At 38.4% G+C, this 27,504-nt stretch overlaps 3 protein-coding genes and 1 non-coding gene across 5 annotated transcripts; all 4 read right to left on the bottom strand.

Annotated features, from left to right (window-relative positions):
* Positions 1-510: 510 nt before the first annotated feature.
* On the bottom strand, positions 511-5,007 carry sb:cb1058 (uncharacterized protein LOC394209 homolog). Its single transcript, XM_041984535.1, has 3 exons — positions 4,854-5,007; positions 2,671-3,379; positions 511-1,561 (listed from the first exon to the last, which is right to left on the bottom strand). Exons 2-3 carry the CDS (start codon positions 3,310-3,312, stop codon positions 1,406-1,408), a joined length of 798 nt encoding a protein of 265 aa, XP_041840469.1. The 5' UTR covers positions 3,313-3,379; positions 4,854-5,007; the 3' UTR covers positions 511-1,405.
* Positions 5,008-8,474: 3,467 nt separating this feature from the next.
* Positions 8,475-13,531, bottom strand: b3gat3 (beta-1,3-glucuronyltransferase 3 (glucuronosyltransferase I)). The gene is made up of 8 exons (XM_041984534.1): positions 13,354-13,531; positions 12,904-13,011; positions 12,147-12,327; positions 11,883-12,066; positions 11,634-11,795; positions 11,471-11,557; positions 11,005-11,208; positions 8,475-10,878 (listed from the first exon to the last, which is right to left on the bottom strand). Exons 2-8 carry the CDS (start codon positions 12,995-12,997, stop codon positions 10,780-10,782), a joined length of 1,011 nt encoding a protein of 336 aa, XP_041840468.1. The 5' UTR covers positions 12,998-13,011; positions 13,354-13,531; the 3' UTR covers positions 8,475-10,779.
* A 1,793-nt stretch (positions 13,532-15,324) lies between these two features.
* On the bottom strand, positions 15,325-25,616 carry naa40 (N-alpha-acetyltransferase 40, NatD catalytic subunit). 2 transcript variants are annotated; one of them, XM_041984536.1, is made up of 8 exons: positions 25,277-25,609; positions 23,236-23,331; positions 21,356-21,408; positions 21,134-21,229; positions 20,655-20,813; positions 20,484-20,567; positions 18,057-18,134; positions 15,325-17,529 (listed from the first exon to the last, which is right to left on the bottom strand). In XM_041984536.1, exons 1-8 carry the CDS (start codon positions 25,280-25,282, stop codon positions 17,382-17,384), a joined length of 720 nt encoding a protein of 239 aa, XP_041840470.1. In that variant the 5' UTR covers positions 25,283-25,609; the 3' UTR covers positions 15,325-17,381. The 2 variants fall into 2 exon arrangements, with proteins under 2 accessions (XP_041840470.1, XP_041840471.1); XM_041984537.1 differs by lacking the exons at positions 15,325-17,529; positions 18,057-18,134 and adding an exon at positions 18,141-19,477 and having other exon boundaries at positions 25,277-25,616.
* Positions 25,617-26,151: 535 nt separating this feature from the next.
* trnal-aag lies at positions 26,152-26,233 on the bottom strand. The gene has a single exon. It is a non-coding gene; the product is annotated as a tRNA-Leu (tRNA).
* Between the last annotated feature and the right edge of the window lie 1,271 nt (positions 26,234-27,504).

Genomic DNA, 27,504 nt, shown 5'->3' with positions numbered 1-27,504 from the left:
TATTGGTTACTGGTTATTTTGCTGTTATTTAACTGGTTCAGCCCACTGAGCCCCGAACTGAAATGAGTTTAACAAACCTGTTTTAGACCTCGCATTAGGTCATAGCTGTCTCAAACTTATTGCTGCTTTTTTCAGAGTGTAAGCCATAATACACGGTAGCTTAAAACTTTAATCTAGATATAAACACCCTCAGTGGTCACAGTGTTTTAGAACAGTTGCTATGACAACTCTTATGGGATGCAGTAGTTTGCAACTGGTTCATGTTTAATCAGTTTAATCAACAAATTGGTGAAGTTTTACCCTAAACACTAGTCTCTAATCAGTGAATTACATGGAATTATTGCTAATCCATAAATTTAGAGGCTTTGATTAGGATACAGAATAAGTTTTAATCTAAAACATTTATTAAATGGTTGCTATGATAATGTTATGTTTTCTCCCCTCAATTTATTGTTGAGCTCTAACTACGAAATACACAAGAAAAAACATTGGATGACAACACATGAAGGATCATGTCAAACAGTTTTATTGTTAAAAAAAAGTAATCATTTCTATCCAATAATAATTTATTTCTAATTCAGGCTGTAGTACCTCTTGCATTCGGGCATGAACTTGAAAAATCCATGTCTTTCATGTGCATGTGGTCAGATGAAGAGGAGGGGGGGGGGGGGGCAAAAACATAAATTTGCAATACAGTTTTAGATAAATACTACTATAAATATCTATGCAAGCCATTATGAATCAGAATAATAATGTCTAAATACTGAATGGATGGGCAGGGTTGCGACCGAAGTCTTTAACCTCAGCTGATCACCAACAAGCTGCCAGACAGATAACCAGTAATCAGTTTCACTGATAAGCAGAAAGAAACATTAAGATTTCCAAAGTTAAAAAGAAAGCCACTGATCAGTCATAGCTGTCTTGAAATCCTCCTTTTGGTTATACATCAACACTTCAGCTGTTTCATACTGTCAACCAAAAAGAAGCAGAGACGCACAACATGCTCATGACAGTGGATCAGATGTAAAGTGATCTAAAAAACTAAGAAGAAAGGAGCCAGGAGCTGCTGAGCTCAGTCACAAACTGTAAAGACTGCTTCTCAAGCCTTTCTCATAGACTTCATTGCAAACCCAACGCTTGGCTCCACCAGTTTGTTAATACCATCTTGTGCAGACTAAAGTGCACCACAACATAAATGCCATATTGCATAATTACGACTTTGTAACCAACATAAATAATTAATGCATCGGAGGCCTCTTATCACACGCATATCATGTAAAGGCACTTTAAATATCATACATGGATTGTCCATCATTATTCAGCAGCAGGGAAAACACAACGTTACCCTGTTTTCATCACATTAGATAATAAAAACAATTTGAATTGTCCATGTGGTGATCCATTTTTACTGAAACTCAGCTAACACTGAGTCATGCTGATGCCTCTTCTTCAACGAAGGCGAAGATGAAGGTGGTGATGAGGATGTCACAGGTGTGAGGGTGACGCTGTAGAGGTTGGCGATGAAGGCCTCCCAGCCGCGACGAAACGCTCGGTCAAAAGCCTGCAGGGGAAGAGGAAGGTGAAGGTTAGCACTGATGCAGAACTAAAATCACTTCTTTATTTTAACTCTCTCTAAGACGTGGTCCTCTACTTTAATTTGAAAGGTTCCCCATGAACCATGTTGTTTTTGCTTGTTTTAGTTTAGTTCTTGGTACTGATTATGTTGCACTGTGTGCTTTTTGTTTTGCATATGCATATCTCTGTTTGTGGACTGACTGAAATCTCCCCCAGCAGCTTAGGTTACTGCTGAATTTTACTGGAATAGCATTTCCGTGTTTGGTGAACACGCTGACTATTGTCTTTGGAGGTGGTGAAGAATTACACAGCTGTTTCCAAGGAAATTTGCAATGACTCAGAACATTTAACATCCAATTAAAGCCTGCTGCTATAGTAACCGGTGACTTTGAGCCACTTAGGAATACTCAACCAGCACCTGTTTGGGGGGAAAAAACTAGCTAAAAAAGACTAAAACTTTGGGATATGAGCAAAAGCTACTTCTGCAGTGGTTGTGGTCATTGTGACCTTCTGATCCCACTGAGGCCCACAGGCTGCGCTGATTAACAGCAGAGGAATGTTTTAATGCTGTTGGTTTAGTGAGGAGGTCAGAGCTGCCCTGTTTCATTCCACTGATCAAAGAACACGATATAGGACCTGCAGGAATGCCACCTCTGAGTGAGTGTGTTTCTTTCGAAGCATGAAATCTTCATGGCGTGTAGAACAGGTGAAGGTACACACAGTCCCACAATCTACAAACCCTGCTCCAGATTAATTCCTCATGTCATTAAAAGTGACGTAAAGGAAAATCCTGTCACAGGCTACTTAATGTGTTGGTGACATGCACCGGTGGCTGCTGTACTTTGACCCTGGTGCAGGTCTTTTATTAAGGTGATATGAAAAGTTTCCATGGTGATTAATAACCCAGTGTGTACTATGTAGAGGATGATTAGACAGAACTTTACCCTCCTTTCCACATATGCTGAGCACTCAGTTATGTAACCCTGTGGGACCGAAAGTCTAACCAGGTGGAGTGAAACCAAACATGGAATCTATGTAAATAAATGCAGCAGAAAGCAGAAGTTAGTTCATTTAAAGAGACAGGCAGCATCCTACCTTGCGATAATTCTTTACAGTGTTCTTTTTCACCATCTTCATCCCTTCTTCTTGCTCCCTTTTCATCTTTCTCTCTTCTTCCCCCTCCTCTTCTCTTCCTCTCTTCTTATCTCTGATTAGGACTTGGTCATCTGCATCCTCACGAACAGGGAAATGAATAAGAGTGGGCTCCTTCCCTATGCCCGCTTTCTCGTTTTCTTCCTCCATCTTCTTCAGTTCTACCTCGATTTTCATCCTGTTGTCCTCCAGGATGGAGGAGTCATCTTGGGTTTGTTTATCCTCAGCCTTCCCCTCTTTCTGCCTCCTCCTGGAGCTCCTTCTCCACCTACTGCTGAGGCGGCTGGGCTTCCTGTGCAGGAGAGTCTCTCCATCATCCTCCATCATCCCATCAGTGAAGTCAAACACTTCTTCATCTGCCCCCGAGTTGTGTGTAACAGTAAGAGGCGAGCTGCTCACAACTTCCCCTTCTCTGCTCCTATCATCGACCCTATTCTCCTCTTCATTCCCTCTCACCTCTACGCCCTCTGTGGCTGTCTCAGGTTCATCAAGGCGACCATAGAAACCGCTGGATTTGTCCATGAACTTTGGAGCCCGGATGGAGCTTCGGACTGAGCTTTTCCTGGAGTTCTTGCCAATCGTCATCTTCTCTTTGCGCTATTCTTTTTGTATTTGTCACTTCTGAACTTTTCTTTATCCTTTCTTGTCACTCCTGGAAGAAAGGGGCAAGAAAGATTAGAGATTAATGTCGTTATATAACACTGCCCTCATCCTCACTCATAAGTCCTCTTTCTTCCACACACACATGGCTTAACCATTTCATAGTCACTCCTATTTGCAAAGGAAAGTTGGCAAAAAAAGAGAGATCATAGATAGATAATTCCCCAGCATGATGGGTACAGTATGCATGAAAACCTGCACAATTATCAGCGTGGATCTGTTGCTCTGTACCTTACAGTAATTCTGCTATGCAAGCCTTACAAGGGCTTGACTGTGTATGACTGGGTAGAGATCAGGGTCGATGTTATCAGAGCTGTGATAATAACTGGATGTCAAAACCAAAGACACAGTGTTCCTGCAGCTAAAAGCAAACAGACATGCACAAACAGAGTCAAACTTTGATAGTGAACAGCAGCCAAGATCAATGACTTCACATTGATGGTTCATTGTCAATGTCAGGATACTTGTTGGTTTATTCTCTAATATTAACCCTTGTTGGTCACTTCAATTTACAACTATTTTGGGTCATTAAAGAATTATAAAGTCCCAAAAACTGCTATAAAAATTACAGATCAATATAGTTTTTTAACTTTTTTTTTCTCAGCTCACTCAATCAAAATTAGTCCTAATAAAAAAATAATAAATATATAATTATTCAAGTTATTTTAACCCCATAAATGCCAATTTAATCACATGATGCCGTTGTTCTCATGAAAAAAAAATTAAACAGAAAATTATTTATTTTCAGTATTTATTGAGTTATTTAGTTTATATAAAGTATAAATGTTTTTACACATTTTTAGTACGTTTAAGACAAACTTTCATAGTTCCCAAACATCTGTTTTGGGAGAGGATGTTTTTGTCCTCTAATGACCCAATAAAGTAGTAAATTTGTCCTTAGTGGACTATTACCCTTCAAGAAAAACTGAAACTAGAATTTTAAAATTATTTAAAAAGCAACACTTTCTTACAAAAAGTCACAGTCAAAATGGTGGCCAAAAATTTCAGAAAAGACACCAAAGTCACCGATGACCTACAAGAGTTTGAAGGAACGGGATGCAGATCATTTGTTCTTACAAATATGAAATGAAGCTAAACTCTAGTGACACAGTAGCCGTAAGGACAAAACACCTGCTGTTGGCAGGAGACAGACAGTGAGACAGACTTTCAGAAGCAGTGAAACTCTTAAAACTTTTCTCCTTCAGTTACATAAGAGGAAAAGAGAATCGACAAGAATAATCTAAGATAAATACTCAGATGTTTGATGCTTTTGTTGGCTTGTTAACTTTATCCCGACCTTCCTATTTTATGCAAATAAAAGCAGTTTTTAAATGAAACTAAAATGTGTTTAAACATAATTTGTAATAGATATGGCCTCCACAAGAGGAATCATTGAGTCTACATAAGTAGCAACAAGTTTCTTTTGCAAGAATCTAATCTGAAAAAAGAAAGAGTTTCATTCTTACCTTATGCCCTGCTGTCTCCTTCTCCACTGTGTGTGTTTTCCAGCTGCGAGTTAGTGAATGACTGAGAGCTTGGCAGCTCTGCATACGTCCCTAACAAACAACGTCACACACAGCCCTGCCCAAACCTGCACATTGGTCATCATCAATGCAAACACACACACATGCACAAACAGCAAAGCACTCTCAGTATCAAGGACTCTTTGTCTCCTTCTGCTCACAAACTCACCCCTCCTCTTTATGTCCTTCTGCACACTCAGAGATAATTCTTGGCATTAAAATCTATGATATAAATGCTTATGCTCAGGTGTGTGCTCGGGCATGCTCGACAAGAAAAAAAAAATGTAATCGGGGAAACATCTTCCCCACCAGCAGCAAACAACCTGTTATCAGCAACTAACAGTCGTTAACAGTGAACCTCCTCCTCAGCTGATAGAATGGTAAATCTGCAGGGCTCAACTTTAACCTAAAAAACACATAACCTATTATCCCCAACAAATAAGAAAAAAGAAGAGTAATGCAAACTCACACCAGTCTTCAAAACTGCACGGCACTGATGCAACTAAATACTTGAGGTTTAGTCTTGTGTGAGATTTTATATTTACAAGCTGATTATTTTCCACTTGCTACGATATAAGATATTTGTGCTTTATGTACTATCACAGTTTACAGAACTGGGAGTTTTGGAAATCAGAGCCGATAACACTCACTTGTGACATTAACAATCATTTTGCAAAATAGTCAGACTTTACATGACTTCAGTAAACTGGTTGTAAACCCATATTAACACACACACATTGCTCAAAATTCTACTCAGTTTGCATAAAGAAAATACAGATAGAAACTATTTTTAATGACATTTGACCTTGTTGGCACTAGACAAAATATTATACTCTGTGAACACGTAACCGCTGCTGGTCAATGTACAAACACGCTGCAGATAAATTGAGTGACATCATTTATTAGATCGACTGGAGTCAGATATGTCTGAGGTCAATGAGAAAGGGTGTGACTTCTCCACATTTCATCAGCCAATGAGCATTGGCGATTTTTTTAAACACTGCAAACAATTAAATTTGCTGTGATTCAAAATTTATACTATCAAAAGGCCTTTTAAAGCTTCTTCAACATCTTAATATTCTAAACAATTTAGTTTATCCCTTAAAAGAACATAATACCCGAGTCATGGTTTGGGGGATAGTGATTAAATTTGTGTCTGAAACAGCATGTTTGCTGATCATTGCTGCTTCTACCAGGATAAAGTTTCTATCCTGACACTTGATGTCAGTGCCTCATTTAAATAAACTGAACGTGATTTTTCTGCAGCACCTTTATTATCATTCAGATCTTGGAGGTTATGCTTTTCAAACATAGCTTTATGTTTTTGGTTTTTTTATAACTTTGATTTTGATTAAATTAGTATTAAATATGGAGTCCCACAAAGATCCTTTCTTGGTTCTTTAAATCTCCGTTACGTAATTACATACACAAGCTTTCAGTTAGGGTCCAAATGTACATTTAATAGGCCCAATTTCCCTTTTTTTTTCTTTTTAAACATTTTTTTTCTTTATATGTGACTTTTCATGCTTTCTACATTTTTTAATTCTTCTTTTTCTTATTGTTGGTGTTATATTTTTTACACCTTGAATATAAAATGTGCTTTCTTTTCCTTTATTTAAACTTGACTGAATCCAAGTATGCAAATAAAACTAGTGAATTTGGTTACTGAATGTTGTCTGACGTGTGATGGAAATCTGTGAGCAGCAAGTAAAGCTAGAAGGAGACCTCAAGTCTGACATGTCTTACAACAACAGAAGGGATGAACATGATATGTTGTAAGCGTAACGTGCACACGATCCACGTTCTGAATCTTTACTGAGATCACCTCCCTTCAGAAGGACGTGTTTTAGACATAACTTAAGAGGAATCTCTCCGGCCTCGACTGTGTGGTAGATAAATTATCACGCTCAGTGAGACCTTTGGAAAAATTCCTCTACATTGGTGTTTGGACAGTAAACACTGGGCGGGACAGGGAGTGGGAGCTGTTTCACTGTGTGCATTAAGTAATTATCTATGTTGTTTTCTTTCTCAAGTCAGGATGCACAGAAATCCCACACCTTAGTGTGCATGTATGCACATGTATGCTGTGATGACACATCAACATCAGGAAGCCACAAAAGCAAATGTGCTATCAAAAACTTGGTATGATGTGCTGTTCAAGACTGAAAGCATGTCACAGATAGTCGGGTCTGAAAGACTTTAATGTGTTCTTGAATGTCTGAGATGGAGAGCATCTAATTGTATGACATCATCTTGTCTCACTCACCTCTCAGTGCACTTTCATCTCTCAGTCCAAGTGTCTCACAGGCTTTATATGGTCATTAATGGAGACTTTCCTGCAGGGAGGGTGTAACAACTGTCAGTCAAACAGGCCTGTACAAACCTCTGCTGCAATGATGACGCTACCGGACATCAGGAGCAGGTTGCCAAGGTCACCATCAAGCAGTGACAAGTTTGGGTGATTAATGTAGGTAATCTACAGAAAAAAAGTCACCAAAACACTTAAAATGTAGAATTGCAGAAGAGCAGACAGACCAGACAAGATCAGACAAAGTGTTAAGTCATTGCTTTGCCTCAGGCGAAACTAAGGTGTCACCTGACAAAACAGATGCGCTGTTGGCTGGGATTCAAGTGAAGGAAATTATCAAAGTGCAGTGTGAAAATGTCTGTTCAAAACCCAAATTTCTCCTACTATAAACAGCTAGTAAGGGACTTAATAGTCTCGGGACATTCTAACTTTTTTATTTTCCATAATTTTCTTCTTCAAACTAATAAAAAAGAAGAAGAACCTGAAGGAAATGTTCAGATCTGTCGAACAGGATCTGTGGGGAAATTTCCCAGTTGTAAATTTACTTTTTGTTGCCAGTAAACTTTGAGGCTGGCATCCAATTTTCCTGGAAGAGGTTCTGTGAGTTTCTGGAGCCGTTTCACACCGACGGCTCCTAAGAAATCTGTGTTTTCAGTATAAACATGTGTGGGGACGGTGTAATATAGGGGTAAAATTTTCAGTTTGGGAAGGTGAAAAGAAAAAAAAAGAGATAAAAGATGAGAAGTTATGTAAGACGGGTTTTAAAGAGGAATTAAAAGCAGAAAAGGACTCAGTGGACTGATGGTGGATGACAAGTTGGGATGAGAATATAAATTATTATTTAAGGCTGTAAAAACAAAACTGCAACCAACAGTTTGCTAAGATCGCAATTTATGTACCTAGAGGGGAAAAAAAAGCTAAAATTAACTCTGCTCCAAAATACATTTTTAATTAAATGTCTTTTAATGTTGTATACACCACAGGTTACATGTGACACATTTAGCATATCTGTTAAAGATTGTTCAGTCAGTGACCTTTATCTTATGGTGTGATAGGAACGAATACTATCTGAACATATCATCATGTTTAAGCTGAAGGTAAAGTCACAGTCTGAACTAAACAGCCCAATGCTTTAATCACCAGATAAACACCCTGAAGAAAGACAGAAAGGATGGACAGTAATATATTGTCCTCTTTTTGCCTGCGGACTGGTAAAGAGGGAGCTAGAGCAATAAAAACAGCACTGACCAAGCACGTTTAAGATAATGTAGGTTTATTCTCAAGGCCAGGGACAGACATTATCACACTGTACAATGTAAAGAGCAAAATTACAGTCATAAATACGTGAACACCAGCAGAGAACAGGCACTAATTACACTTAAGCGGGCAGTTTGTACAGTTTCATAAAAAGCAGCTTCTTTGAGCTTTAATAATACTCGGATCTTCACTCCTCTGACTTTAGAGGATCTTGTGGAAGAAAGTCAAGCACAGCTCCAGTAGTTCAGTTTAGACTTTAAACTTTTTTAATCCAACAGCAGCTTTAAAATACTGCCCACGTAAAAGTACAGAGAGTTTCCCGCCTGTTTAGGACAAGTTCAAGTGTTTTTCTGATCACTAAAATGTGTAAATGTAACACAGTGGACAATGCTTTTTGTATTTGTTTATTACATAAAGAACATACATGTGCATGAGCTCCATCAGTGCTCTTGCCTTATTTAGGACCACTAAACATCCCTCAAATAGATCCCTCAAAGTAAACATAAAAACATTAATGACAACATTGACTTGTTGTTTGCTCTGACACCAAAAACCAACATCTGAGCTCTAAGATTTAACAGGACTACGCAGAGTGTTAGCCATTAAATCCCATGCTTGTGTTGCAGTACAGTGTTGCTAGGTTTTACCTGTTTACCTTCTATCACAAGTGCATGGCAGCATAAACGGAAGGCAACGACTTCTTTCTTTTTTTTATTTGTTCAGCATAGTTTGGGCTGCAATTAATGTTACGACTATTTTTACTGTCAGATAAATGAGTAAGCGCTACCTCAGCCTGACAATACTTCTAAACATCATTAATCTGAATTATTTTCATGAGTTTTTTCAACATATGAATGTAATGGAAAGGTAACATATGTCTGGAACAGGTGATTTTTTTCTTTTTCTCTCCTATGTTTATATTACAATATTTTTGAATGAATATGAAAACGCTCAATGTTATGATTATTAATTATTTGTTATCATGTCCACATTAATACTTTCAAGTCCCAAAAGGCTGGAACTGTGTAAAATAAACCCATATTTCATAACCAATAGAAAATAAACTATGAATCAGATGTTGAAACTTAGTTGCAGATTGGTCCATCTTTATATCTGAGAGGCTCTGCCTCTCTGAAATGCTCCTTATACACCCAGCCATGTTACTGACCTTTTGCGAGTTAACCTGATTAGTTTTAATTCTCTCTTTTATTGCCCCTGATCCAACCACATGTTGATGTCACCAAATTCAAAATGACCTGATATTTTCCATGTCTTAGTTTCAGCATCTGATATGTTTTTATGTTCAATTGGGAATAAAGAAAGTTTTTATGAGATTTTCAAATCATTGCATTCTGTTGTTATTTACAACTCCTCAACATTTTTGGAACCAGGATTGTATTAAATTTACCAGTGCAGCTTTTTTCATGGTACCCAGGGGCAGAGGTTTTCCCATTATCAAAATATATATCAAGTAAACTGCTGGGTCCCTGAAAAATAAGCTCCATTCCCAGAGCTCTGTTTTGTCTGGGTCTGAAGGCAACCCAGCGTTTCACAGCAGATTTAACTAATCAATAATGCAAAAAGAGTAATAACAGGTACTATTACAAACTGACCATATAACATATTTTTTATGATGATGATGATTATTATTATTATTATTATTATTATTATTATTAAAATAATAATAATAATATATTCTACATTTTTAGCATGATATGGTGATAATCATAATATCTACCTTTTGAATTATATTATTTATCCACCTTTGTGAATGTACAGATACACACATTCTAAACAGATCTTCACAGGCATAGCCATTATATCAAAAGCCACATCTTCCTTGTTAAGGTCTATACCTTTACCTGTACCACTTATATTATTGTTGTCCTCATCCATAGTTACAAAAATGTGGCATAATAATAATAAAAACAAATGACACATACATGAACACGAACTGTGCAACAGTGTGGCTCTATAAAGTTTTGATCCGGCGCCCCCTTCAGTTAACTGTTTGAACTGCATGATTATCCACATAACAGCTTAACAAAGACAAACTAGCTAAAATAAATAAAGAAATCCTTAAACACGCACTGGTTTAAAATACAAAACAGTAACATTTACTATCTGACCCAATTTAAAAAGAAAAACAGTCATTAGCAGGTGAATTTAAATGTCTCTTACAACAGATGTTTTCTGTTTTCCAGTATTTATAGCGCATGGTCACAGATGCGGCATTTAACAGCAGAGGATGCTTTACACTGTGAGGGTGGGTCTGTCTGTGTGTCTGTGAGTGTGTGTTTTTTCTCAGACCTCTACAGCGGGGTCTGAACCCAGTCCCTGCGCCTGTAGCGCCTCCTCTCTCTTCATCTTCGGTTTCTCTGTCCGTGTGTGCCACACCAGCACCTACACACAATAAACACACATGACGTCAAACACAAATACTTCAAGATTTTTTGAAATTTAAAAAAAATGGAACTGGTGTCCATCTGCTCTACAGACATAGAAACACTCTGCCTTTAACACACTTACTTTAGTGCAATTGTCGGCTTTGGGCTCCAGTTCATCCATGGTAACCAGACCCTGAAGGAAGCTGCTTTCTAGGAAGCCCATTGGTGCCTCTCCATCGAAACAAGCCTCCGGATTGGCCAGGACCAGTTTGAGGGAAACAGCAAAGCCAGCCATGTCCATCGGGAAGGGACGACTGGGCCGCCAGCCGACGTGGAAACGAACCACCTAAAAAAAACACACACGCACACAAAGCATCATAAACCATCAAGAATGAACCTTATCAATGGCACTTTACAATAGAGGTGAAAAGGTATTGAGAAATCATGCTTATGCTGATTACTTCTGATGAATTTAAACCAGCACCACATCAACTTTCTTCTTTTTTAAAAAGGGTTTTATCTGAATGGACTCATATGAATTCATATTGTTTTGTTGAATCTTTGAAAAAGTTTCAGCATAATCAGCCAGTTGACAAACAAACAATTACCTTTCCTCCTTCAACAACGGGCCTTTCATATTTCATCCCACCAACCAGCCCCACCGGCCACACTGAAACTCGCTGGGTGCTCCTCATCTGAGCCAAGACAAGAAGATGTTTGATTAAGCAGATCAGAGAAATCATCCTGAAAACTAACAAACCTGTTCCTCACCTCTTCAAATATCTGCACACTGTATGTGTTATCGTCATCAGCAAAGTAAACCACTCCCTGCTGGTTGTCTTCTCCTGGCTGAGCTCTTCTCTCCTCTCTGAGCCATCGCAGGCCCTCGTTTCTCTGCTCCACTCCACGGGGCTTCAGCCAGTTGGGGTCGCCCTAAAACGAAGAAAGACAACTCAGACCCTGTATGAAGAACAATGACTCAAAGAATAAAATTTTGCTTAGACTTTGATCCCCACCTACCTCCTTTAGTTTGCGGTCCTTGGCCGTGAGCATGTGTAGATGTGTGTAGACCAAACCACTCTTCATCAGGAGATCAGTCACAAGAGGCGTCTTGTGTGGCGAGTCCTCCACCACAATCCAGTGGAGCTGAGGAACATGGAGGAAAGTCTGGGCCAGACGGATTAACTCGGCCTTCTGAACCAGTCTGTACACAAACAGATGGTGGTGTTATGGTTCTGGATTATGACTTGAAATGACAGAGGTGAGATGAAACAGAAAGGCTACCTCGCATATGTAGGAGTAATGACAAAGATTGTGGGCAGGGAAGGTTTGAGTGGCTGTTTTTTGGGTTGTTTTGTTGACTCAAACTTCTTTATCTGATCCTGAAGATGGTGTAGCTCGCCCCGAAGATGAGATATGGTACGGTCTTTTGGCATGATGTGCTCTGTGCAGTCACAACGCTGGCCTGTGTGAGACAGAGCAGTTCCTTCACTTGCATTCAAACATTTACAGACTGCATGTTTTAATCTGATTTCCAATGTTTTATTAAAGACTGGAATCATTTTAATTTATTACGTTTTGCAAACAATTGTATTTACATTACTACTGATTGTAAAAACCTTCATAGAAAAACAAAATATCATCTGTTTTTTTTTTAATATTAGAATTTTCCTACATGGTCCAAACTCAGCAAGATAATAAGAAAAATAAAAGCAGAGAATTTATTGTTTAGTAAATTTGAATGTTTTTTGAGAATATTTAACTTATTTAAAGAAAACAAATCAAAACACAAAGAAAATACCAAAAAGAAAAAATACAAAGATAAAGCATTCCCAAAATTTAAAAAACCCCAAACCTTTTTATGTTAAAGTGTATGTTATTGGAAAATTAAGGTTATGTGACTTTACTGTTATCAATGTACATGAAACCTTTTTTAAAAAAAGAAAGTTATTTCTTGATGTAGAAATCCCACTTTAAAGCCACTGCCTAATACTTATTTTGATGGCTGAAATCTGGACTTTTTTGTGCACTTAAAACTTACCGAGCTGCATCAGTGCATAGATGAGGCCCATCAGGGAGACCATGAAGTAGAGCATGAACACAGTCTTCAGCTTCAGCTTCATCCTCGTTGCCATGGTGATCTGACCAGCTAATAGGTTAAAAATATATATATATTATTGTATTATTATGGTATTATTCCCACAGTTTTTCCCCTTTACTGTTTGTCTCTGATAAGTTTTTTTTTTCTCTGAGACTGAGTTATTACTAAGCAACTAAGGAACTACAAATAATTAAGGAAGATAAAAATTTTAGTTTTAGAAAAATAGACCAGAAAATTTAGCAAGCCAACGGCTAACAGAGAAGAAACTCGTTTTAAACTATAAACACATGATATAGGGTTTTGTGCTCACGAAAAGGTTGAATATTATGAATAACTTGGTGACAAACTAATGTAAGCCTAGCTACATCCTGCTATTTTGTCCTTACTCACCAGCGGCGGGTAAGGGCGGAAGACAAGAGCAAAAACGTGAAGAGATAAACTTAAAGTTTTACGTCATCTCGTACAAATTAGAGCAAAGCCCGAAGCAAAGGCACCTCAGAGCATCACAACATCCATTCAACCAGCTCAGCTAGGGCATTTCTGCAGAAAATATAACAGCAACTTCCGGTTTCAGTGCAACGCAATATCAAGTCCCCCTCGGAAAACTTACCCCGAGTTCCAGGGAAGATGGGAAAAGAATAAAAAACTTTTAAATGATAAAATTAGGTCAATTTATAAATGAAAATGATATATATATATATAAAAAATAAACCTTTTTTTTTTTAAAAAAAAAGCATCGTAAAATGTCGCTAAGAAATATATAAAAAAGGATTCAATTTAAAATCACAATTTTACCTATCTAAAATGTGTACACATAAATTAGGTGGTTTCTTTTTGGTTTCATCTTTTTTTAACATATATATTATACTGAGTTATTGTCTCATCTGTTTATATAACCCATTTTTTACTCTTATGAAAATTGTAATCAATATTGTCAATAATTAATTACATTTATTTTCAGTACGTAAATTAGTGGCAAAGAAAGTCACACCTTTGTATTGAATACTTAGGCAGCCTGTTCTGTTATTAACTGAATGGGACAATGCATATTAACGAACGTACAATATTGCTGTAAATATGCTTGATTTATCAGATTGCTAATTTCCATCGGTAATACTGAGATTAACTTTTTTCACTGCTACATTTTTAATCTATTTATTGGCTGTATTCCCATGTATTGGCGTATTTACTGTAGTGATATATTTTATTTATTGTGTAAAGGTTTTGTGTTGTGTGAGCAGCTATTGTTACAACTTTCCTTCTGGAAAAAATCAAGTTTACTTTCATCCCCAGGTGGCAATATTGGCCACAATTGCATCCACCTATCATAAGATAATTGACAAACAAGCATCTTTTGTTAAGTCAAACAACTTTCCTTTATTTGTAACATACAAATAAAACACTGACAAGGCAGAATGACTTTCCCTTTCGTCGTCATTTATGAACAGGACTAACACTCACTCTCAAACATGGAGTTTTTCTTAATTCAACATCATGTTTAAAAAAGTGCTTCACCTGCAAAAGGCCAAGAAAAGAGGATGGAACCACAACAGCTTATATATACTTATATATATTTATATACATAGAGAAAAGACCAGGAAACGTGTTTGAAATTGTTTAGAGGGCAAATAACAATTTAAGAAAAAGGAGAAAAAAAAACACTCAATTACTTCAAAGTAAACTCATTAGTTTTAAGTCACATTTTCAAATGATATTTTCACAAAATGATTTTTAATACCAGTAAGCTTATTTCTTTTTTCTTTAAAAACAGCCCACCTGCCTGGATTGAATGTAACCACTGAGCACTGACCTAGAGTCCCATTTACTTTCATGCAAAATGATTGTTTTGATGGAACTAAAATAAAACTACTATCACTTACAAATACTATGGTATCATTAACATCGCTGTGAGTACATGAGTCTTTACAAATGTTGGCGTAAGAAACAGAAACTGACTCCAGATCAGAGCTGTGGGACAGTCTAATCCAGCCAACAGCAGGCTGACAAGATGGCTGTTCAAGACAGATGAGGTTTGATTATGTTTGATTAACCTGAGAGAGACTGTCAGTCGATTGATCTACTACCACTATGTACAACAACCTCTTTTAATTGTAACCTATGCAGTACAAAAAACAAGTTACTGTACTAATAATAAGGTAGTCTAATCCTAAAACAAGCTAAATGTTAACCGTTTTTTTCTGATTCTGATCCGAGCTCAAGCAGGAAAGAAACAGCGATATGACTCCAGGTGATAAATACTGTTGTCTTCTCAGTCTGGATGAAACCAGAACCGTTCACCCTACGATCTTGTCTTGGTCATCCAAAAATGTTAGATTTTTTTTTTTTTAATATATATATATATTTTGCTCTTTTGGAGGTCATTTTCAGAAGTCTGATTCACATTTCAGTCTCCAGTTTGCCCAAGTACTAAACTGTATAAAATTTCAGCTCTGGTAAGAACAGGTTAAAAGCAACACAAAAACGCACCAATTCAAAGTTTGAAAAATCTTTACACCCCCAGTTGCTCTCCTCGAACCTGCATATTAAATCTAAATAAGCTGAATACAGTCCTGAATCCAAGACAGGGTATCCAACTCCACTGACTAGCGCCCAAAACGATCCAAAAATACCCTGAAGGTCTTGTAAACAGATTAGAGATTATAAATGTCAACGTAGCTGCAGCAAGTCTTCCAACCCCCTCTAATGACTCCACATCTAAAATCTTAAATTGAACATTAGATTATGCCGGAACAATTGTAAGTGAATAAGCCGCAGATGTGCAGAGCAACTCTACCCGGATCTTACTGCTCATTCTCATTAACGTTAAATGTCATGCAGCTCCCCTCTTTGACAAATTTAGGCTTATTTATTAGATCTGTAAGAAATATTACAGTAATGCTATTAGATCTACGAAACATATTTTGTAGTTTAAGCTAGTGATGCTGGACTGGGAACACGTGTCATGACTATGGAGAAACGTGAGCTGTAAAAATAACTTCCTACTATTCCCACATCATGAGACTGCTATCAATCGTCCTCTGTTATAAATCAATATGATTTTCTCAAGTTAATAAAATAAACAAGAGATGGAGGATGGTTTTTCATATGCTAGAGCTAAAAGTAGTATCAACATCGACTTATCATCAATGTGTTTTGATATGAGGGGAAAAAAGGACAAGCAGGACTGATGTACCTTTACAAAGGTTACAAAAAAAGAGGGGGTCTGATCATCCAGAACCTTCAGGCACAACATACAGCAAAGATGGATGCAGTGTTATAGGGCTGAAACATGAGAACGGCATCTGTTAAATGAGTGTACCATTTGTGTCTGAAACCATAAAAACATAAGAGGTGACAAAGGGGGGGGAAGGAGAATAAATGATTAAATAACGCACTTCCACAAATTCAAACATATAAATGAAGCTGGAAGCTGTTATAGCTCTATCTAAAACTAACTCTAAAATCAGGGTTGAACATCTGAATCAAAGAAAGGATCATACTGGGACTATTTTCTTGACTGGATGCAGATGAGCTGGTATAAATATTTACTTGAGACTCAAAGAAAAAGGCAACCCTGGAGATCATATCTTAACATCTATAGCAATTTAAAAGCAAGAGAGACGTCTCTACGTGTCACTTGAATAGAGTGGATGGACAGCACTGCAGATGTACTATAACTATGTAACAGTAGTATCACTGGGCATTATTGTTCAAAACAGTGTTGTTGCTGTTAGCCACAGTTCTTTTCTCACTTACGAAAAACCTACAAGCCAGATATGCATAAAACTTGAGCTTTAACGTGCAACAAGCTTTCACATGGTGTTTAAGGGGTGCAGATGAAGCCTAACCCTGCTGTTTTAGTAAATGCTCCTCATTAACTGGCAAGTCATTTTACAGAAAGACCAACTCTAAACTTCCTATTTGCACTGCTTAATTAGCCTTAAGTTAGGGCATGATTTAAACATTAAAAATAATCTGCTACTGCAGGAAACCTACGTTACACTGGTGACACTGTTTTTGTGACATAATCCGGAACCAGCAACTAGCTTTTGCTCCTGAATCACACTTCAAGAAGCAAAATGATTCAAAACAGTGTAGCACATCATGTCAGAAGAACGTCAGCACTGCTGCAGCTTTATTCTTGACTGGGAATTATTAATGATCATTAATGGGAATGAGAAAAATGGAAAAAGATGGCGATAAGTCAGACAGTTGGAAAAGAAAACAGCAGTGTGTGAAAGCTCAAACTGCACGCACAAAATAAAAAATGCCGCTCCATAATCCGTAGCCAGATATTCCTCCAGCATTTTATTTCAAACAGCTCTCTGAAGCCTTCTGAACCCGAATCGCTCAAGCTTTCACACACAGCCATGAAAGTTGCTGGCTTTTAACCAATCGTAAGATGTAACTGCAGCCAGTCAGTGGCAGCAGCCGCCACAGTGGCCGCCGCCGTGGGTGTGCCCCGCCGAGGCCTCGCCGTGCTTGGTCCGCCTGCTCAGGATCTCATAGGAGCAATCGTCACCGCAGCAACCGGACATGCTTGGTGAGGTCTCGTCAATCTCGAACCTAAAACAGGAAGGGGATTGAGTTTCAGATGAATAAGATCAGAGTTTTCTGCCTTAAAAGGAACAATAAATGTTGAAAGAAAGAATTTTATCCACACCGGGAGAAGAAACTTCGTCTACTGGTCTTGCATTCAGAGATGCTTCTCAGATTTTTTTTTTTTTTTTTTTTTTTTTGAAGAGTGATTTACCAAAGCTTTTCTGTTTGGTCCGAATAATCCCAGCTCCTGACATAAAGTTGGATTATCATGGCGTTGGAACAGAAAAGTTTTAATGGAGCTTTGGAACCAGTTTTCTTGGTCCGTAGCCAGTCTTTTGGCTACTGAAATACCAAGACACAGTTTGAGATTAGGCACTGCCTCCACTGGCTGTATTTCTTTTGAGGAGAAAAAAAAAATCCTAAATATGTAATAAATTAGCTGAAAAATAAGGATTTTTTTTTTCTTACATAACTTACTCAAAAGAGTGAACTGTGTTCAGAAAAAGGACATTTTTGCCTGTAAGGTTTAACCCTCCATCTGCTGCACTCACTGTAAAGCTTCTCTGAAGAACTGGTAAGCCCCGTGGTTGTGTTTGAAGACCGTCAACATCACTTTCTTCATCTGTGTACTGGACAAAAAAAAAAGAAAGCCTTTATAACATATGAAGATGAGTTTCACATGACTAGGATGAAACAATTTCCTGAAAAAGCCTGTTTGCAAGTGGCATCTTGGGTGTTTGGATCACAAGGAGACAGCTCCACGTGCATCAGTTTACAGCAAGATTTAAAATGAGTTTCAGCTGATTGGGTGTCAACACATGTTGTATACGCAGATAACACTTTAGCCAACACACACACACTCACTCAGCTTTAGCTGGCAACAATCAGAAGTCTGCTAATGTTTCTGCAAAATACTAAATCACATTGAGAGACATGAATAATATTTGTATAGATTCAGAGGACCGTTCCAGATTTGGGGTCATATTTAATGTATTTAGAGGAAGATTTTATAAGCTTTGTTATTAATGAAACATGACAGAGAAGCTAAAGGAGCATACAACAACAGATCTGTGAGTTTGGTTTGAGAGCAAAATACACAAAATTAAGCTTTTAGTGTTGAACTGGAGCCTGAGGGAAAGCCCAAGAAAAAAAACTTAACTACTTTACTCACAATAAAAATAACTTCAGTCAGCAGTGGCTGTGTGAAACTTGTAATGTTCAACAACACATTCCCCACCCTCCCTTTGAAGCTTTCATATGGCTACTTTTAACTTCGGTTTCATGAAACTGATGCTGAACAGATGCTGAAACGGACACATTTTACCACTTTATGAAAATGATTTTAGTTTGATGGCAGAAACACATTTGAAAAAAGTTGAATCAGGGCCAACAAAAGCCTGGAAAAGTAACTGGCCCTCCATCCATCCATATTCTTGCCGCTGATCAGGGGTCAGGTCACGTGGGCAGCTGCCTAAGCAGAGAAGTCCAGACTTCCTTTTTCCCAGCCACTTCTTCCAGCTCATCCGGAGGGATTCCAAGGTGTTCCCAGGCCAGCCGAAAGATGTAGTCCCCCCAGCATGTCCTGGGCCTTCCCTAGGGTCTCCTTCCCGTGGGACGTGCCCAAAACACCTCACCAGGAAGGCGTCGGGGAGGCATCCTAATCAGATGCCCGAGCCACCTCATCTGGCTCCTCTTGATAAAGAGTAGCAGCAGCTCTGTTCTGAGCCCCTCCTGAATAGCCGAGCTTCTCAACTTATTTCTAAGGCAGAGCTCGGCACCCTGCGAAGGAAACTTATTACAACCGCTTGTCTTTGCGATCTTGTTCTTTCGGTCACTACCTACAGCTCATGACCATGGGTAAGGCTAGGACCGTAGATATACCGGTAAATCAAGAGCTTCACCTTTCAGCTCCTTCTTCAACACAACAGACCGATGTAGAGTCCACATCACTGCAGACGTCACACACATTTGCCTGTCGAGTAAAAGTAATTGGCATAAATCAAAAGTAACTGGAGGAGAATGTGACAAATAATCAGGTTAACTGGCAACAGTAACACGACTGAGTATAAAAGGAGCATTTCAGAGAGGCCGGAAAACACTGGGACAGTGCTGAGCAGTATAGCTGACATGTTGACTAGCAAAGGGAACAAACCAGAGAAGAAAAGGAACATGAGGAGGAGGAGGAACGGGAAGAAGAAGAAGAAAGTTCTGCTCCACGGAGTATGTTACAGCCTTTATGGTGGTACGTCACTGCCACCAACCGGTGTCTGAAACCAACCAAAACGCAGAAGCAAACTCTGAACTCAGCGCTGCCCACTAGTGGATGAAATGACTTAACAACAATGGCAACATAAAAGAGGCATGGATGCATGAGGGCGGCGACGTATGACCATGTTTGAAACAAACATACCTATTTACCAACATAAGAGAGCATAAATGGACCTTTAACGCCTATGATGTGAGCAACATCCACATCTGTGAAGCTTCATCAATGCTGAAATGAACATAAGAGGTTTTAGAACAACATCTGCTCCCATCCAGACAACTTCTCTTTCAGGAAAGGCCTTGCAGATTTCAGCAAGACTATACTGAACCACATACTGCATCACAACAGCATGGCTTCACGGGAGAAGAGTCCGGGTGCTGAACTGGTCTGGTCTGCCTGTAGTCCAGACCTTTCACCAACAGAACACAGCTGAAGCATCATGAAATTAACAATCTAGCAGCAACGTTTACAGACGGTTGTTAAAGGACACGGGGATGTTACACAACGATAAACATGAACTAGTAAAATGTCTGTTTTGGCATCTGTTAAGGTGTTTATGTTCTACTGGGAATAAAAATTGGGGTTGGATTTCTAAATCACTGTTTTCTGTCTTTATTTACATTTTTCTCCAACTGTTTTTGGAATTGGGGTTTGTAAATAAAATCAATCAATTTGGGCTTGACTCTAGTATGATCACCGTTGCAGTCGTTACCTGTTAGCGATGAGCTGGAGTATCTGGATGAGAAACTTCCCGAGCCCTTTCCTCCGTACTTTGCTTTCTAACTGCACCTCATAGCTGCAGAGTTAAAAAAAAAAGGTTTATAAATAAATAAATTCACTTTAAGACTCTTGAAATCCACAAACACACAAATGAGTACCTTACCAATATAAAACCTCCTCTCCACACTCCACGTCGAATCGAAAGTGAGAAAAAGCCAAAGGGGCGGAGTCGGCGTCGCGAGCCAGCAGGTACCATGCCCTCTCGTCGTTCATCTCCTCCCTCTTTTCTCTCTCCTTCCACCCCCACTCGCTCTGTTCATATCTATCGTACAGCAACAGCAGAGAGGAAATGGGATCCAACGTGACTTGGCGTGGTAATTTCAACCTCACATTTCTCCTCATCCACCCGCTGCTCAGAAAGGACATGTTTCTAAATTAAATTAAATTAAATTTCAACTGACTGGGAGCCATTTGCTAAATTGAACCCAAATTCTGGCAAAGTGAGAGAAGATACATTTCTAGTTATTTCACTGTCAGCATTCACCCTCCTCTCCTTTGCACAGGGTCCTCAGTGAGCGCATATAAACACAGATCAAACTCCTACTTCCTAACTAAAGCAACAAGACAGAAAAAAACTCTTACAGTGTCTGCATGTTGGCTCTGGTGAGTTCGAAAGCCCACTCCACAGACAGCGGGTTGAGGGAGGTCACTCTCTTACACTCTATCTGCAGGTTCAGCCTGGGCAGGACGACATGGTAACAAGGTCAAGAATGTGTCTTCTCGAGTCCCAAACCATTAAAGTGGGAGACAGACAGAGTGAAAGCTGAATAAATCAGTGGACAAAGTGTACAAAACACCACATACCCATTTCTGTCGTACTTTTTGAAGGCTGGGAAAGCAGCCAGCGGGTCATCAAGCTATGAGAAGGAAGAGCAAAATTCAAACTTTAAAAAGATTGACTGATTAATAGAAATTCAATAACCTCAATAGCTAAAAAATAGTACAAAAATAAAGTTATGAGCTTAACAGCTTCATTAATAATTCATAAGTCTGTATACAATCACATTTTCCTTGGCGAATAAACAGAGGGGTGACCAATGATATGATACTTTGAGAGGATTTGGGGGGATTTTATCAACTCCAATGACAGCGGTCTCTTCCACGATGACAGTCAGATCACTCTCTTCTATTTGTGTTTAGAAGATGTTTACAAAATAATGCTTCAAATCAGTTCTTATAAAGGTGTCTTATTCACATTTCTGTGCAGCAGCGTTTCACTGGATTTGAATGGAATTAAATGTGGCATTTAAATCTGGCTAATGTTCTCATTTAAAGGACAAAAGGGGTGAATGGATGATACGATGATCAACACAAATATAGGATGATTCATTTGCTTTGTCATTCACAGTCACTAAATCTCAACTCCAAATCAGCGATGGGAAATTTTGGACCAGTGTATTGGGACGGCGCACCGCTCTCCACTGCTATCATCAATAGCCGGGTTTCCATTCACTTGTTAGGCTAGAAAGAGCTTTTCTTTAAGAATTGCCTTCATCTCTGGGAATATCAGGGATATTGTAGCATTTATGGTAGTTTTAAAATTTCCAAAGGCAGTTTTTTTTCCCTCTGATGCATTTTAAGTGTTCTTTCATTCAGGTAAAATGATCTCAAGTGAGCATATAAATCTTTTAAATGTAAATAAAAAAATAGAATAAAACACACACACACAATACAGAATATCTGGCATACAAAGATATATTTTCTGGGCTTTTGTTTAGAGCACTGGTTGAAGGGTACAGCCACACCTCCCTTTCATTTAAAGGCTCATGAGATGATCTAGATCAGAGATCACCAACTCCGGACCTTTTGAGCCAGTGTCCTGCAGGTTTTCAATATGTCCATACTGCAGCACACCTGACTCAAATAATGGGTCGTTAAGAGGCTGGTGCAGACCTTTACCACAAGCTGTTGGAGAACTATTTCATTTGAACCAGGTGTGTTGCAACAGGGATGCAGTGAAAACCTGGAGGACACTGGTTCAAGAGGTCTGGAGTTGGTGGTCCCTAAACTAGATAAAGTGGTGAACGAGCTGTTTGTTTTAGCAAAAACACATAAAACAAACATCTGCATCATTTTGGGGAATTTTATACATTCTGTTGCTGGTGTCACAAAAGCAGTGAAGAAGAGATGGAGAGACAACATTTAACACAGAACGCCCCGTTTTTCTAAGTGAGGAGTAATAAACCCAGTCAGGCTTGTTTAGAGCTTGTTGACGAAAAGGCTGCAGCTGACTGAGTAAGCTATACTATCCTCCACACTTCAGTAGAGTTTACTTATAATGCTAGCACGCCTACAGGCTGCAGGGGCACTACTTTCAGATAGAGGGTGTGGATATAATGATCCTGATTAATAATGCATAAAGAAACATATGGTGCTGTATTTAGCTTCTACTGTCACCTATGTGTGCAAACAAAGTGATATGGTTATCATTAGCTTTTAGTGTCACTTCATGTAGATGCAGATCATTACTGCAACTTGCAAAATGATCAGTTTTAAATGCCACATTTAATGCAATCGCAGACAGTTTGCAAAAAAAGTACAAGTAATGAATGCCTCTGCCGGATTATTTTTGCAGTCAGCAAGCATTCAAGGCAAGGTAATTGTTTTTATATATTTTATTTATTTATTCAACATTTCCCATGCTGAATGTAGCTGCTTCGCTGGTTAATCCACCACCAAATTACCTTGTTGGCTGCATCCACCTTGGCACACACAGCATCCATAGCTGCCCTCTCCTCCAGGCGCCGGGCTTTCTTCTCCTTTGCTTTGTTGGACTTCCTCTAAAACACAGAAAATAAGGAGGAAATTAACAGTCGTGTTTAAAAAGGACATAAGAAAACAAAAGAGTGACAGTGGAGGAAAATGACTGTATGAAACCCTATGAATGTATCATTGTTGAAAAAATACATCATAATCTATTTTAAATAAGGTAAAAATAAACTTAGTCGTTCCCCTTCTCAGTTTTATATAATCAGCTGTAACAAAACATGTCAATCTTGATGATGACTCCTCAACTCAAACAGTGAAATATGCACTCAATACAATAAAAAGAAATACTAACATTCAAGTATGAGAGAAGAACCAACTTGTCAGATCATTCGGCAACACGAAACATAGTTGGATTAATTAACAAATTTAACTCAGACAAGATTAACTGATACAGGATCAAGCTGTTGCCAAGGTACCACTGTGCATTTGGCTATTGCAAGCAGGAACATCTACCTTATGTTAAACACAATTTATGCACTGAATGGCACTTGTTAAATTGAAAAAGGTGAACACAAGCTAATATCCATCTGCAGACCTCACTTGGAGCAGCATTTTCTTCACATAAGCACAGAACATATGAGCAGAAGAAAACACAAACCTAAGAATAAATTCAGGCATGTACATCAAAGCAAGACAAAACAAATTAAGGTCAGTCATGTGGATCCAATTCCAGTTGTTACACTTCCAAGAAAAACATATTTTATGCTATAATAAGCATAATCGTTCTGAAAAGAAATACTGCATTACAAAAAATGACAACGCCATTTAAAAATCGACAATCTCAACCGCTTTTATTACCAAAGGAACTGTAATATTTTATTTGGCTTTTGTTGCAAATTGCTTCCTGTGTGAGATTGTTTTGTTGATACTAATACTCTAAACTGGCCTATTAAACCGTAAGCATCAGCAATGGTGCACCAATAAAACACAAATGTCTGACTGGATTCTGCCAAACAGATGAGAAATGAGACTCAAATGAATGAGTGATTTTTTTGCTGATAATTATTTTTTATATACACAAGTTATTTCTGACACTTATTTGGTCATGTATTCTAAGTAGGATCCATGTTGTAGTACTGCTATAACATATACCATAACTGTAACATATATGCACCAGTTTACCACTTGATTAACACGAATAACTTTATTCGTGTTAATCAAGTGGTAAACTGGTGCATTGCCGATTCACGGGCAAATAAGTAGGAATTAACTAAATTCCTTCATTCCAGGCCTGAACAGTCGAGGTAGCCATTATGAAAAGGAATGCAATGAGTTGCCAACTTTAGCTGAGAGTACTAACTCAGTACCAGGCACAGAGAGGCTGCAGACTGAGCTGGGACTAGGAAAACACGTGGATGGATTTATTAAGACTTCCGTGAAAGTGGATGACAAATTCATATCTGCTCACACAGACCGCTACAAGTTTTTATTAAGCCGTACAAGCATTGAGTGCAGGCCTGGTAGTTGTAGAAAGGCAATTAACTCCACACAGGCCTGGATTTATCAATACCAGGTGGGAAAAGACACCACACTCGGGCCTGCTTGGCAAAGATGAACTCACTCACACATTAGTGATTAGCAGTAATGGCTAGCAATGCACTCGCTGTTTGCTAATATGGCATTCCTTAGCGGCTAACACACAGCCCGGCTAACAATGTCACAACACACACAAGAGTTTTGTGTATTTAAATCCAAGGACAATGCGGTAATAATTCTAGAAATGTCTTGTGAAGTCGTTCGTGCTAACTGTAAAATGCTAACTACGCTGTTTCAAGGCAGCTAATGACCAACCCAACACCTATTAGCTACATCCATCCACCATCTCCTCCTTCCCCTCCTCCTCCTATCATTTTCTTTTTTTCTATTCTCATCATCAGGTATATACAGTACGAGCCCAAAACATCCTGCTTTGATTTTATCACGCCGCATACATTAATCAAAAAGCACGTAACTCACCCCCATCTTTGAAGCTGTGTCTTATCGGTCGCCTCGGAGAAACGCAACTCTATTGTCCCGGTGCTTTGCTGTTGCTGAGTTATTAGTATCGTGACTGACAGAGAGAAAGGGGACAGATTAATGTGACAGTGATAGATGGTGTTCTAACGAGGCTAGCCGGATTCAACACCGACCGATGACTGCGAGAGGAGCAGTAGCTAGTCGCAAATATGATTAAATATCGTTATAGATCTTTAATTTATGTGCAAGTCGGATTGGCGCCAAGACTGCGAGACTGAAATCATCACAGGTCTTTCCTTGCCCCCTTTCTTTCCTCCTCTCTCCGTTGCGTCCAACTATGGTGCATTCACGTATTTCTCGTCACCTCGGACTTCTGAAACACAGCTAGAAACTCGGAAAATTGTTCGGAAAGAGTCGTTGTGGAGAAAAGCGTCTGCTAAATAACTGTAGAATAGAATAATTTAGAAAATAAATGCTGCTACTACCTGTAAATTGTTTTGTACGTAAACTTGTGTTCTTTTGATAGATACCTTTATCGTTTTTGTAATATATGTTTTAATTTACTTTCTAATCTTGTTTCCCTTCCTTCTTGGAAAGTGGTCTAAAAACAGAAAAAAGGGGAAAAAGCATAATCTAGGTCAGTCTTTTTACTCCTTTATTCGTAGTATATACTTAAAAAAACGAACCATGACTATTTCCGTCTAATAAAGGCGCCTGTCGTACATTTACTACTTAAAAATACTTTAGTCAAGAACTTTCTACATGGGTTTGGCAGTACGTCCAGAAACATTGTTGGATTACTCGTGTATGTGTTTCTACGTGAAAGTGTCCCCTTTACATTATTATTTTTTTATTTTTAATGAAGGAAAAGATGATGGCAGCGGTGGGATTCGAACCCACGCCCCCGAAGAGACTGGAGCCTTAATCCAGCGCCTTAGACCGCTCGGCCACGCTACCACGTGCTACTTGTTCAACCTCCTGTCATGAATTATCCGAACAGCACGTGAATGTCTCTTTGTCTCTAGTTTTAAAGTGGTTGTTTGAATAATTACAAAACCATATTTTCATTCATGCAAAACGTCTGGTAAAATAGAGATTATCTCTTGTTCCTAATTGTGGTAGTAAAGAATCATGAATCCACGCTATGTTTTTATTTATTTATGCATTAATTTATTCATTGTAGATATAAAAGAGCACTAAAAGGTTGTTGGTGCCAGATGGGCTTGTCTCAGAAACAGCTGATCTACTAACATTTCCATGAACAATTATTTTTTGTGTTTATAGAGAATGGTCGAAAAAAAGAGACCATATGCAGTGAGAGGCAGTTGTTTGGACAACAATGTCAGAGGTCAGAGGAGAATGGGCTGACTGGTTTGAAATGATAGAAAGTCAACAGGAAGGCTACAACTCACACAAACTCATCAAAAGTGGACAATAGAAGACTGAATAAACATTGTCTGGTCTGGTGAGTCTCTGTGTCAGCAGCTACATTCAAATGGTAGGGTCAGAATTCGTTTATTGTAATAAAAACAATATATTTTACTTATGTTTAACATCTCTACGTCTTGTTCAGTTTATAAAATTATCTTAAACGTAAAAAAAGAACCCCAGGTTCTTGAAGATTTTAAAAATGGCTTCATAGCCAGTTTGTCTAAGTGACCACTAGGTGGAGATGTAAGAGTGTGAAATTACCCAAGTCCCACTTGATCCTAATACTTTGTACCAAGCATACAATTAAGCTCCAGACAAGTTAAATGATAAAGCGGTTTCAAAATATAGGGTTTCATTCAAAGTTTTACTAAATTTGTTTCTATTTTAACAATCCATTACCTTTGATGCAAGTTATAGAAGATGAACTCTAATTAGTGGGTGAAGCAAACAATAATTCATTGCAAGTACCCTAACTGCTGCATGAAAGAAAAACTTTTCTTTTATAAGGTGGCAACCACAAAAATGTATTAAAAGAATGTGTCAGAATCATGCTGTGGATTTCTAAACGTGGTCCCAGTGCAAAGAGGGAATCCCAAGAAGACAAAATACAGGCTTACTACTTTATATTTGCCATATAGGAATGGTATTTTGTTTTAATTTCACCATTTCTTTACATCCAAAGTTAAAGAACAGCCTACAATATACAGTGCTTTGCAAAGGTTTTCACATCCTTAGGTATTTATGTGTTTATTGTTAGTTTACAAACTGAACTAAAATGGCTGAGGTTTAGGATTTCA

This window comes from Melanotaenia boesemani, chromosome 5 (genome assembly GCF_017639745.1).
Source record: "Melanotaenia boesemani isolate fMelBoe1 chromosome 5, fMelBoe1.pri, whole genome shotgun sequence".
Classification (NCBI taxonomy): domain Eukaryota; kingdom Metazoa; phylum Chordata; class Actinopteri; order Atheriniformes; family Melanotaeniidae; genus Melanotaenia; species Melanotaenia boesemani.
Note: the sequence above shows the minus strand (reverse complement) of the source record. Positions and strands in the feature narration are given on the sequence as shown.